The sequence below is a fragment of the Ylistrum balloti genome, unplaced genomic scaffold (assembly GCF_031769215.1).
Source record: "Ylistrum balloti isolate Yb309-2 unplaced genomic scaffold, AGI_CSIRO_Ybal_v1 Utg370456, whole genome shotgun sequence".
Lineage (NCBI taxonomy): Eukaryota > Metazoa > Mollusca > Bivalvia > Pectinida > Pectinidae > Ylistrum > Ylistrum balloti.
In genome coordinates, this window is record NW_026782302.1 from 304,336 (window position 1) to 318,498 (window position 14,163).

General features: G+C 36.7%; 1 protein-coding gene across 1 annotated transcript in view; it reads left to right on the forward strand.

Moving 5' to 3' along the window:
- Window positions 1–14,163, forward strand: part of LOC132555145 (piezo-type mechanosensitive ion channel component 1-like) — a 94,407-nt gene that overhangs the window by 56,106 nt on the left and 24,138 nt on the right. The window contains exons 20-32 of the mRNA XM_060219494.1: window positions 3–203; window positions 1,111–1,312; window positions 3,217–3,324; window positions 5,387–5,549; window positions 6,911–7,096; window positions 7,652–7,709; window positions 7,947–8,067; window positions 8,407–8,551; window positions 9,282–9,445; window positions 10,341–10,537; window positions 11,295–11,358; window positions 12,119–12,282; window positions 13,476–13,573. Coding sequence (XP_060075477.1) covers window positions 3–203; window positions 1,111–1,312; window positions 3,217–3,324; window positions 5,387–5,549; window positions 6,911–7,096; window positions 7,652–7,709; window positions 7,947–8,067; window positions 8,407–8,551; window positions 9,282–9,445; window positions 10,341–10,537; window positions 11,295–11,358; window positions 12,119–12,282; window positions 13,476–13,573 — 1,871 coding nt within the window. The remainder of the gene's footprint in view (window positions 1–2; window positions 204–1,110; window positions 1,313–3,216; window positions 3,325–5,386; window positions 5,550–6,910; window positions 7,097–7,651; window positions 7,710–7,946; window positions 8,068–8,406; window positions 8,552–9,281; window positions 9,446–10,340; window positions 10,538–11,294; window positions 11,359–12,118; window positions 12,283–13,475; window positions 13,574–14,163) is intronic.

The following is a 14,163-nucleotide window of genomic DNA, read 5'->3' on the forward strand; positions in this document are numbered from 1 at the left end:
AGAACCACATAGCCATCCTGCTGTTGATAGCCTTTGAGAGAATAGTTTTTTACCATCAACAACAACACTACAACAGAGCCAACTTTGTGAAACCACCCCGTGGTATCATCTTCCCCGAGATACGCCGTCCAGATGCTGACAAAAACCTTGTCTCATGTGCCAAGTTCCTTGCCAACTACTTTTTTTACAAGTTTGGACTTGAGGTGAGTACGTATTGATAATTACAAGTTTGGACTTGAGGTGAGTACTTATTGATAATTACAAGTTTGGACTTGAGGTGAGTACTTATTGATAATTACAAGTTTGGACTTGAGGTGAGTACTTATTGATAATTACAAGTTTGGACTTGAGGTGAGTACTTATTGATAATTACAAGTTTGGACTTGAGGTGAGTACTTATTGATAATTACAAGTTTGGACTTGAGGTGAGTACTTATTGATAATTACAAGTTTGGACTTGAGGTGAGTACTTATTGATAATTACAAGTTTGGACTTGAGGTGAGTACTTATTGATAATTACAAGTTTGGACTTGAGGTGAGTACTTATTGATAATTACAAGTTTGGACTTGAGGTGAGTACTTATTGATAATTACAAGTTTGGACTTGAGGTGAGTACTTATTGATAATTACAAGTTTGCGGGTTGTTAATGATTATTATTTAACTGTATATAGGCCCTCACATGGAAAACTCTCATTGTTTCCTGATTTTGAACTTCAACATAAGAAGGAAACTTACCAGTACCTTTAGGATTAATCTTAAGAGCCCATCATTTGTTTCAGTTCTTTTTATATAAAGAGGAAAATGATTAAAAGTTCAGATTTGAGGAAAATGAAACAGTAACCAAATTAGATTATATTAAAATTAAGATTTTAAATATTTGGGAATAGTAGTATTTCTCCAGTGATATTTCAAAATGACTTCAAAATTTATTTATAAAAATTCATTGTCTAAAGTAATCCACAGAATTCTTTCTTCACTTTTCATTCAGTTAAAAGCTTTGTTTTGTACTCAGAAAATGTGGGATATGTGTAGTTGTTATTGATTACAGTATTGGAAACGATCACGATCCACCCAACTGTTTCCACTTCTTGTTGTATGACATTTCAGATCTGTTATGTGATGTTCGCTATAACGATCAGTGTGCGAGTTGATGCCTACAGTGTTTTATATGCTGCAATACTTGGTACGCTGCTGTTCCTCTCCCGACGAAGGAACGCCACCATGTGGCCACTGTTCACAGTGTTTATAGCTATATTGCTGCCTCTACAGTATGTCCAACGCCTCGGACTCCCTACAGGACTTTGTATTGGTGAGTCATTATGCGTAGTGGAGATAACTCATGCCAGATTTTATTATGAAGGGGAGATCACCCATAAATCAGTTTAATTTTCAAGAGATGATGGGTCTTGGCTGTCCATATTTTTACCTACATCAAAGAAAAAAAGTTTGTCTGGGCTCTGTCTCCTACACTTATTGTCACTTGGTCTTCATACTTAGGGTATGGGTTCACCATGTTGAGGCGGTGTGTTATGTATCTAAAGTAGGTCACTCTGACCAATATGTTAACATTTGATAAACATCAAAGAAGAAATTTGTCCTTACTCTGTTTCCTACATATCTAGTCTATCTCTAGTCTTAGAGTGTTCAGCTAACATGTCAGACCAACAGAATAAAGTTCAAAACTTGAAAGTATTCTCTTCAAAATTTTCATCTCTTACTGACTTTTAATTGCCTTTTGTTTAAGTATAGGTACAAATACAACAGAAAAAAAAATGTCCTTTATCATTTACTTACCTATTCAATAAACCCATATTTATTTATCTTACATACACAACCACCTTTCATCACACTAGGCCTTATCAACAGTGTTCAGTGCTAAAAACACAGATAAAAGTCATATTTTACCTATTAATGACCAAACCAGGTAATTACGATCTCCGCGAGTCAACTTATATATGTGTATTGTCAAAAGAAGAATGGCATTTAATTAACACAATCCGGGCAAGATTATTTTCTCTTTATTATTATATCCTGCTTTCACCGAAACGGGGGATATTAATTTGGGTTTGTCCATCCGTCCATCTGTCTGTCTGTCACACTTTCATTTCCGTGTTCTAACTTCCCCAAATATCATCCAATTTGGGTGAAACTTGGTCAGCAGATGCATCTTGGGGTCATTAATAATTAATAATGTTAATAATTATGCATACTAATGAGGTTTCCTTTGATTTCATTGGTTGGTTCATTTCCGATTTAGATGCATATTAGGGCACATAAGACTAAGTTAAGCAATCCGCATCATCTCAAGAGAATATATCATTCTACATAGCATTATGACATGTTTACTCCTAACCTCTAAAATATTTACGTACAATATGTTTGGAAAGCAGGGAATATAAATTCCATGAATTTGCTTGTTAGATTTGCTTCGTAAACATCAATAAAACCAAACCAGTGTCTTAATCAGCACTTTTCATGCTCAATGCTAATTTCTGCCATTACACTTGAAAAGGGACATGTGCTCATGCTATGAGTTTGTCATTATATCTGATGTGAAGGCAAATGAAATGAAACCTATCTATTTCTTAAAAGTTGGACATGTAAGTGTTTCAAAAGATAATCAGCATATTTTTCAATGTCAGAAACAGGGTACTGTCTTTGCCATTGTTAGTTTTCTGTCTTGCTAGTTGCTATCACGTTTTAGACACTTTGTCCTGATTTTGGATGATACTGACTCAGATAGTTTGCATTGATATGCACAATAATTGTCTTATTTAATTCATAATTGTTGGTCATACAGAAATTATCAATTTTTTTTTGTGTCAGCTTTGCGTACCAGATAATTCTGACAATCAGTGGTGGTGGTCTCACAGAATCTTCAATTTTTCCACATAATGTTGGCACCCTCCACTTTGGACATTTAATGGCTAAAAAAAAAATCTGCTTATTACGTGGGTTTTTACAGTATCAAAGGGAAATCACTTGTATCTCAAGGAGGGATAATTCATACTTCTATATATATATATAAAACTTACACGGAGTTCATTTTTCTGGTCACCACTTTGATCTCATTGGAAAATATTCTTATTTATTCTGCAAAGTGAAGTAAGAGTTTTTGTTACAGTTTTTGGTATTTTCTAATGTTTTTTTTATACTTTATTTTTTTGTATTTTGTTGATCATATCTGATGTGAATGTAATATATTTATGACAGAATACCCCTGGCCATGGAGCTCTGATTTAGACGCAGAAAACCTCGATCGTTGGCTTGTTCTACCTAACTATTTTATACCACAGTGGCCAGAGGCCCGTAAGCTGGTTGGTAAGTATAGATTCATACACAAAAGCTAATCCATCAAATGATTATTTTTGGAAGTAAAATTTTGTCCTACAGTTTCATGTGGTGGCATATAGTGTTACAGTTATACTTATGGCTGTCCTATCTCATTGTTCCCCATCCATTTATGTCCCATTATATCATGCCCGTCCCATTCAATTCTATTGTGTCCTGTTTTCTAGTTTCATTCTGCACCATCTCATCCCATAGCCATCCTTTAGCTATACCTTCCCTTCCTATCTCTTCTCATCCCATAGCCATCCCATAGCCATCCCTTTCCATCCTGTCCTGTCCCACCCAATCCCATCCCATCCCTTAGCTATACCTTTCCGTCCTATCTCTTCTCATCCCATAGCCATCCCATAGTCATCCCTTTCCATCCTGTCCTGTCCCACCCAATCCCATCCCATCCCTTAGCTATACCTTTCCGTCCTATCTCTTCTCATCCCATAGCCATCCCATAGTCATCCCTTTCCAGTCAATCCCGTCCTGTCCTGTCTCTTCCCACAGCCATTCTCTCCCATAGCCATCCCTTCCCGTCACTCTCTGTTCTGCCCCATAGCCATCCCTTCCCATCACTTCCTGACTTGTCTCATAGCCATCCCTTCCCATCACCTCCTGTCCTGTCCTACCCCATCCCATCCCATCCCATCCCATCCCAGCCCATCCCAGCCTTAGTGTCCTATCTCTTCCCTCCCATAGCTATCCCTTTCCATTCCATCCTGTCCTGTACCACCCCATCCCATCTCATCCCATGCCTTAGCTAAACCTTCCCATTTTATCTCTTCCCATCCCATAGACATCCCATAGCCACCCCTTTCTTTTCCATCCCGTCCTGTCCCTTCCCGCAGCCATTCTTTCCCATTGCCATTCCTTCCTGTCACTTTCTGTCCTGTCCCATAACCATCCCTTCCCGTCACTTCCTGTTGTGTCCCATAGCCATCCCTTCCCATCACTTCCTGTCTTGTCTTATAGCCATCCCTTCCCGTCACTTCCTGTCCTGTCCCATAGTCATCCCTTCCTTTCACTTCTCATCTTGTCTTATAGCCATCCCTTCCTGTCACTTCCTGTCCCACGCCCATCCCTTCCCATCACTTCCTGTGCTGTCCTATAGCCATCCCGTCTCGTCTTGTCTTATAGCCATCCCTTCCCGTCACTTCCTGTCCTGTCCCATAGCCATCCCTTCCTTTCACTTCTCATCTTGTCTTATAGCCATCCCTTCCTGTCACTTCCTGTCCTGTCCCACGCCCATCCCTTCCCATCACTTCCTGTGCTGTCCTATAGCCATCCCGTCTCGTCTTGTCTTATAACCATCCCTTTCCGCTACTTCCTGTCCTGTCCCATAGCCATCCCTTCCGTCACTCTCTGTCCTGTCCCATAGCCATCCCTTCCCATCACTCCCTGTCCTGTCCCATAGCCATCCCTTCCTGTCACTCTCTGTCCTGTCCCATAACCATCCCTTCCCGTCACTTCTTGTCCTGTCCCATAGCCATCCCTTCCCGTCACTCTCTGTCCTGTCCCATAACCATCCCTTCCCGTCACTTCCTGTCGTGTCGCATAGCCATCCCTTCCCATCACTCTCTGTCCTGTCCCATAGCCATCCCTTCCTATCACTTCCTGTCCTGTCCCATAGCCATCCCTTCCCGTCACTTCTCATCTTGTCTTATAGCCATCCCTTCCCGTCACTTCCTGTCCTGTCCCACAGCCATCCCTTCCCATCACTCTCTGTCCTGTCCCATAGCCATCCCTTCCCGTCACTTCCTGTCCTGTCCCATAGCCATCCCTTCCCGTCACTTCTCATCTTGTCTTATAGCCATCCCTTCCGTCACTTTCTGTTCAAAGAGCATTTGTTGAAAGTCTTCAGTATTTCTTAATTTTCAATCTGGCATTAAATAGTGTTTATTAACTGTCAGATTTACCTGTCAATCCTCTGAATAATTTTTCCTAAATTATCTTATGAACTATTTGTCTGTTATTCTGCAAGGAACACACAGTAGTTTTATTATCCCATTTTCTAGCTAGAAGTCACTCAAATTTTATATTTCAGCCGACTTTTTCCTGTTGTTGTTCATGGCGCTACAATGGCAGGTGTTCCGCAAGGAATCAGGGCCTAACATGGCTACCTATGGAGGGGGAGACAACTATGACATACTTCTAGATGTGGAGGCCAACGTTCCTAATCCTGTGGAGGATTTCACAAGTGTAGTAAAGTATGTCATTTGTCATCACAGACACAAACATCATACATTATCACAGACATATTTATAATGGTAGATTGAGAATATACACACCTTTTTCATCAAAACAAAGTAGTGTTCATCATATTAGTGTTATCCTTATTCCCCATACTCATCATATTAGTGTTATCCTTATTCCTCCATACTCATCATATTAGTGTTACCCTTATTCCCCATACTCATCATATTAGTGTTATCCTTATTCCCCATACTCATCATATTAGTGTTATCCTTATTCCTCCATACTCATCATATTAGTGTTATCCTTATTCCCCATACTCATCATATTAGTGTTACCCTTATTCCCCATACTCATCATATTAGTGTTACCTTTATTCCCCATACTCATCATATTAGTGTTACCCTTATTCCCCTTACTCATCATATTAGTGTTACCCTTATTCCCCATACTCATCATATAAGTGTTACCCTTATTCCCCATACTCATCATATAAGACCAGGAGGGAACATGTTAACTCTGCCAGAAAAGCACCTTTCATTTCAACCTTAATGGTGAAGATTTGAGGTAAGGTTCATTCCTTACCCCTGGTAGGGTTGTTTTTTTCACGAGATTGTAATCACAGATGATACTGCAATGTTGTCGTTTGAGAAGATACATATCCCTAGCTTCTTTGGATTGCATGTGGTGGGCCTCCTGCATGTTCTTCACTGAATTAGTCATCATCTTCTACAAGGAGATGTTGCTCCACAACCCCAGCATGTTGATGGGGTTTAAAAGGGGAGGAGGCAGGTGTTTAAATTCAGCATACAAACAAACAATTTACACAAATTATCAGATAGCACAATCAGACAAGTGACACAAACAAAGAGACAGGTGATACAAACAAAGAGACAGGTGACACAAACAAAGAGACAGGTGATACAAACAAAGAGACAGGTGACACAAACAATGAGACAGGTGATACAAACAAAGAGACAGGTGGGTGACACAATCAAACACAGGTGACAAAAACAAGGAGATAGCTGACACAATCAAAGAGACAGGTGACACAAACAAAGAGATAAGTAACACAAAAGAAATCAAACAGACAGGTGACACAAACAAAGAGATAGGTGACACAAACAAACAGGCAGGTGACACAAACAAAGAGATAGGTGACACAAACAAAGAGACTGGTGACACAAACAAAGAGACAAGTGACACAATCAAAGAGACAAGTGACACAAACAAACAGACAGGTGACACAAACAAATAGATAGGTGACACAAACAAAGAGACAGATGACACAAAGTGACACAAACAAACAGACAGGTGATGCAAAGAGACAGATGACACAAACAAACCAATAATACAGCTATGGTTTTCCTTGCAGGTCATATTTGGACATTGCAAAGAGTGGTTTCTTTGTATACATGTACTGGGCTACCATGTTCATCGTGTTCCTGGCAGGAGTAACTCGTATCAACATTTTTAGCATGGGTTATATGATAGCAGTCTTCTGCTTCATGTGGTATGGGCAGGAGTTCCTTCTCAAACCTCTCCGCAACATCAGGAAAAGGTCAGTGTATAAAATCCAGGCTCTGTGATCATCTAATGGTTGTTATTGTTGAGATTGGAAAAACCTGTCAAGTTGAAAATTAGATTAGTCAACTAACAAGTATCTGATCAATTTAGATTTTTTATTTTTAAACTTTAAAACTTAAAAACTTCAAATTAAAAACTGAGTTACATAATTTGTAATAATTGAAATTTGTAATCATTTTAATTAATCATTTCTACTTCTCTGTTTTCACTTGGAATCAATGGAATCAGATGTAATGAATGGAATAACTTTCACAGTTTGTATATACTGTGACATCATTATCTTTAACTCATTTCCTGCATAGTCTTAATCAACAAAAAAATATGTCCTTGAGTTGTTAAAATTAACATCAGTAGATTTATTGAGCTACATTTATTCACAAAATCAATTGTCCTTGAAATAGTATAAGAAAAAAACCCAAATGAAAATATTTGGTCATAGAGTATTTTGGAATTGTATAATAATAATGAATAAGAATATCTGTTTTCATTTTGATTTAATTGAAAAAAAAAATTTTTTTTCCTGTTCCAGTTGGAATTTGCTGATAGGTTACAACTTTGCGGTGCTGTTCCTGAAAGCTGCGTTACAGGTGAGAGAAGCATCATTCATACATCATTTTTACTGTGTTGTCAAATGATAATGGTTGTTAAAGTATAAGAGATGTTATCAATTCCTTTCTTATTCTATGGTAATTTGAAACCCTTGGATTTTAAAGGTAGCTGTTACCCATTCATCCTAAACCCATACAACAGGAAGTACAAACAGGGATAATTCGTGATCTCGTTTTTTTTTCCATATAAATGAGAATGTAATTTGACTGTTGCAGCTGCTGGGCTGTGTCTACATCAATAAGTTGTATGATGGACCATGGTGCTGGCTTGTACAGCTACTTGGACTAACATGTCTCACATCTACAGATACAACCTCTTCCAATAAATGGAGCACAGGTAAAGCGTTTATGTAAAACAGGGCAGTCTTCCAACAGCTGGAACTTGTTCTTTACTGGCTGTACACTAAAATTTACCATGAATACTGAAGGCAAGTCAAGAGAGTTCCATCAAGGGAGATAAAAAATCCCAATAAATTGAACCATTATTTAATATTACAGAAAAGATCATTTTTGAGATTATTTAATTGAATTGAGTCTTGAAGTTTAAAATCTCCCCAATAGCATACAAGATTTTTAGCATTTAAGTCAGTAAATTAGGATTATGTGAGAGTTTTTTCATAAAGATTGCAAGAATGTTTCTAAAGTTGAGTATAGTAAATGTACCTGGCTGTTGTAGGTTGTACTGTGGAGGAGGATGACACTGGCCTGATGTGGGATGTCATCTGTTTCACCTTCCTGCTGCTCCAGCTACGAATCTACAACAGTCACTACTTCAGACATGTGGTGTCCAGCTCTGAGGCCCAGAACAGACTTGCATCCAGGTAAGCAAATCCTTGGAAAAATAGTGTCCATCTACAAGACCCAGAACAGTATTTCATCTAGGTAAGCACAGCCTCGGACAAATATTGTCCAGCTCCAAAGCCCAAACAATCTTAACAGATTTGTGTTCAGGAAGGTACTGCTTCAGACAAATAGTGTTTAGGTGAGTACTGCCTCAGACAAATATTGTCCAGTTATGAGGCCGAAATAGACTTGTGTCAGGTGAGTACTGCTCAGACAAATTGTGTCAAGGTGAGTACTGCTCAGACAAATTGTGTCCAGGTGAGTACTGCTCAGACAAATTGTGTCAAGGTGAGTACTGCCTCAGACAAATTGTGTCCAGGTGAGTACTGCCTCAGACAAATTGTGTCCAGGTGAGTACTGCCTCAGACAAATTGTGTCCAGGTGAGTACTGCCTCAGACAAATTGTGTCCAGGTGAGTACTGCCTCAGACAAATTGTGTCAGGTGAGTACTGCCTCAGACAAATCGTATCGGAATTCTGGAATTGACAAGCATGCATCGAAGTACCATTAACATGAAGTAATAACTTTTTTTGATTGTCTGAATGTCATTTAAAGCCCTCACAGGACGCTTTACGGAAATATTGTGAAGCTCTGTACAATGAAAGATTTCATCTGCTGTGTTACTTTGGATGCAGAGGCTATATGTTACAATAAATAGAAGCCTATATATGGTCAAACCTGTTACTGATGTTGTTGTTGATGTTACAGAGGTGCTGAGCTAATCAACATCATCCTGGTTCAGTATGTAAAACAGCAGAAGGAAGATGAACAGAGTGTGCTACAAGGCATCAAGATGAAAATGGAGAGTTTGAAAGAAAAACAAAAGGCCAAGGTCCGGAAAGACTATGTGGAGACCGAAGAACATTTCCAAGGTCAGTTTAAGGTCAAGATTAGGAAAGACTAATTGGAAACAGAAATATTTCCAAGGGCAATGTGTATTAGATCAAGGTCAGGAGAGACATTTGTGGAGACAGGAATATTTCCGAGGTCAGTGTATCAGGTCAAGGTCAGGAAAGACATTTGTGGAGACAGGAATATTTCCAAGGTCAGTGTATCAGGTCAAGGTTAAGAGAGATTGTATTGAGAAATGAATACTTCCAGGTCAGTGTATTTGGCCAAGGTCAAGAAAGACTATGTGGAGACAGGAATGTTTTAAGGTCAATGTATAGGTGAAGGTCAGGGAAGGTCATATGGAGATGGAGAAATATTTCAGCTGGAGAACTCTTCAGGTTGTTTGATATCTATGGTCTGTCATATCCCTCCGTAAACAATTTCTTGATGAATACTGGATGGATGTTACTCAAATTTTATTGGTAGGTCCTTAGTTTTGCTTGTTTGATTTTGGTACTGAACAGAAAAAAACTGGCTGACAGGTGATTGTGACAGTGAAAACTCATTATTAATATTTCTTAAGAAGTACTTGATGAATCTCTCTCAAAAATATATATCTAGGTTCCCATAGGTCCCTTGTAGTACCTCTTTGGGACTAACCAGAAAAACAACATGGCTGACAGGTGACCTGTAATTTGACAGTTAAAAATTATTATTGATATTTCCTATGAGGAATTTTCAAATAACAAGCAAATAGAGAAAAAAGAACATAGAAAGACCAAACAAGGATAGGCACCAAGATCCCTTTGGTATCTCTTGTTCTCATTAAATAAAGTATAAAGAGTCATGAATCATAATAGTTATATTTCCGTGATAGTGTGGAGTAAACAGACTTGCTGGTAACAATATATTCAACATGACTTTTTTTTTTGTTAGCAATACGCTCTGGTGACTATTACCTGTTTGATGAAGAAGTAGAGAAAGAGGATAAAAGGAAGGTGGATAGTGTGACATTTGGTGAAGGGAAACCAGAGGAAGAGGACGGCAGGCTGAGCCCCACTGCTCTCATCAGTGCAGCAATCACATCCGGAGCAGGTGCAGCTGTAGATATGGCAGACGAGGCAGATGAAAAGGTACTTTATTAATTGACTTGTTACTCAAACTAATTATGACATGCATGATCTGCATTGATACTTGGTTAGAATTTTATCAGCTAGGCTAATTTTATGGGAGGTCACTTTGTTGAAGTTCTATGTAGGAAGTAGTTGCCTCCCTTTAGACAGGAAACTGTAAATCTTGAAAATGAGACTCACCGGATTTAGTTCACAAAATAATATTGTTATTTCTTATTGTTGACCCTGGTTTAGAAAGTCCTTGATTTTCAGCTCTTGCCTAAAGAAGATAGAATTCAATCTCATGTTTTAATAGTCTTTAGAATTTGACAATGGTGCCTTGAAAAGTCCTTGAATTTGTGTCTTTGATGTGGAGATGTATGATATATGAAACTTCTTATATTTCCCTGAGATCTTAGCTGATTCAGTGTGATTAGCATGCGTAAAAGCTAGATCTGAAATGGAAAATTTAATGTTAAGCCAAAACAATAACAAAACAAAAAAAATAATCACTTATCATAACTGTGGTCACTGACCCCCCAGAAAAAAATTTTAATTTCATGTCAGAAAATCCTGAAAAATGTCTTGGAATTTGATGTTTGATTATCTAGGTGGACCATATATTTCTCTTCAAACAAGGTTAAGCATTATTGCAGAATTCAAAAGTGTATGACATTAAATGTTTCCATTTTACACTGATGGTGTTTTGTATGTAAAGTTTGAAAAAAATCAATTTATTTGTGATTGACTGAAGTTTAAATTGTTTAAATTGCAACAGGAATCAGGACAGAAGGCACAGATGGACAAGGATGATCAGTTGTCAGACGACCAGTCAGATAAAGGTTTGATATTTTTTGTCTCAGTATGACTCTCAATACTGTGTAAGGTTATAGACACTTGATTTTCTTGGAATCATAATGTAGTGTTTTATCATAAGTTCAAAGGACGTTAACATCTTCATGAGTGGGGTGTGACATCGTCATTGTAGTTATTGTAATTATCCATTAATAAGCCGATGTTCATTAATAAGCCCACCCATGTCTATAGCAATTTGATAAGAAACCCTAATGAAAGCATAGTAAGCCCACCTCCCTGATTTTAACTTTGGGTGTAGGACCTCTGGGCTTATTATGATTAGTGACTTTCTCTTCATCTTTTGAGTTTTGCAATTATCTCCCTTTTATTCTGTCAGTGTTGATGACAGATTTTTCTGATGGTGTTATCTTTTCCCAACTTGATTCTGGCCAACTGATTCTTTTGCCTTAGAATTGTTTTGAACTCTAGATCTTTCCGTGCTCATGACAAGTTAAGATGTCACAAAAATGTGTTTCTGTCCTTGATGTCGTGAGACATTGTGATAAACATGCCTCCTTTCCTTGATGTCTTGAGACCTTGGTGACACATTTTTGTTGATTTTATGGGTAGACTTTATTCACAAGTTCGTATGTCTACAAACTGTTATAATTAATAAAAGGAGATTCATTGCATTATAATCCACCATAAAAATAAAGTGTCCCCAAGACAGTGATTTTTTGAAAAGCCATAAAAATTGAATTCTACAAAAAGATATGATTCTACAGTATGTTTATAATTTGATTCCAGAAACTTATGTTCAGAAGTCATGGAACTTGTTAAGATTTATGGCTCGACTGCTGGAAAGTTTTGCTGATTGGCTAATAGAAATGTGTAACGATATATCTAAGAATTATCGCATGGTGGCTTCCACGCTTGAGGAAGAAATGAAAGAAGAAAAGAAGAAAATAAATGTAGGTTGTAATGGGTAAAATGAAGGAGAAATAAGAAGTTTTTATAATTTAATATTGATGATTTAATCTATATAATGTAAATAGTATTATTTTGGACGATGGTATTATTTTGTTAAATAATATCATTTTGGTAAATAGTATTATTTTGTGAATAGTATTATCTTGGTAGATAGTATTATTTTGTGAATAGTATTATCTTGGTAGATAGTATTATTTTGTAAATAGTATCATCTTGGTAGATAGTATTATCTTGGTAAATAGTATTATCTGGTAGATAGTATTATTTTGGTAAATAGTATTATCTTGGTAAATAGTATTATCTTGGTAAATAGTATTATCTTGGTAAATAGTATTATTTTGTGAATAGTATTATCTTGGAAGATAGTATTATTTTGGTAAATAGTATTATCTTGGTAGATAGTATTATCTTGGTAAATAGTATTATCTTGGTAAATAGTATTATCTTGGTAAATAGTATTATCTTGGAAGATAGTATTATTTTGGTAGATAGTATTATTTTGGTAAATAGTATTATCTTGGTAAATAGTATTATTTTGTGAATAGTATTATCTTGGTAGATAGTATTATCTTGGTAGATAGTATTATTTTGGTAAATAGTATTAATTTTTGGTAAATAGTATTACAAAGGTAAATAGTAATATGGTAAATAGTATTATCTTGGAAAATAGTATTATCTTGGAAGATAGTATTATTTTATAGATAGTATTATAATGGTGAAGATAGTATTATCTTGGTAGATAGTATTATCTTGGTAAATAGTATTATTTTGTGAATAGTATTATCTTGGTAGATAGTGTTATTTTGAATTGAACAAAATTCCTGTTAACATGCAAAGAGATTTATTTAATTTTTGATACATTATTGATTACAAAGATAAAGTAATATAGACGGTGTTATAATGCTACGAAAATAATGTCTCTCAGAGTGTAGATTTCAAACTGATAATTTAATCAGGATTAACTTAATGGACAGAAATTGTAACATGTTTTTCTCTTCAAAATAAACATGGAGAAAATGTTTATGTTTGTCATATAAATCACACAGCAATATATTTATTTCTCTTGCAAAGTGATTAACAGAAGAATGTATGTTTTAATTTCTCCAATATGGTGAGCTATAAACCAGGAGTGTCTTGGTTTATGAAAGTCTAAATGATTGTATATCCCTTACAGGCTGAGAGAAGTCAGATAACCACCATGGATGAGCATCGTCTTGATCTGGACTTCTCTGGTGACGAGGATGGTGCTGATGCCACTGATGGTCAACCCACGTAAGTTACACACCACACCCCTGACCTACAGCATCCAATGTCCTTAGTGTCCTTTGACAAAGTGTGATGTCACAGGAATTAAACGCATGATGTATCTACTGTGAGAGTATTTTCATGACTAACTCGTAGAGTAGCCAAGATAATAACAAATCCCAAAAGTTTGAACCATAGTCTTATAAAAATTTGATCATGCATGAATTTTTTTAAATAAGCATGGCCTTTTAACAGTGTTCCTACTTATTACTGTGTTGTCCAGTTTACTGTTATTGTATATATACACTGCTCTCCTATCAACAACCTTAACATATCACACTTGATTTCCTTATCTAGGATAAATTCTCGGGAAAATTGGAATTGAAATTAGTACATTGTCTCCTTTCGGTAATGGAGAGGGTCAACAAATCTATTTTAAAAACTTGTCAAAAATCATTTATCTATCATGCTATTGTAAAATTTCAGTTGCCAGATTTATCACTCCAAAACTTTTTTACTTCAAACAGTGAAATTTATGGGAACTTCAAAAAAGATGCATAATATTGGAGAATTGCTGTCTTCAACACTTTCTGATAATCATGTTTTGGGAGCTATAA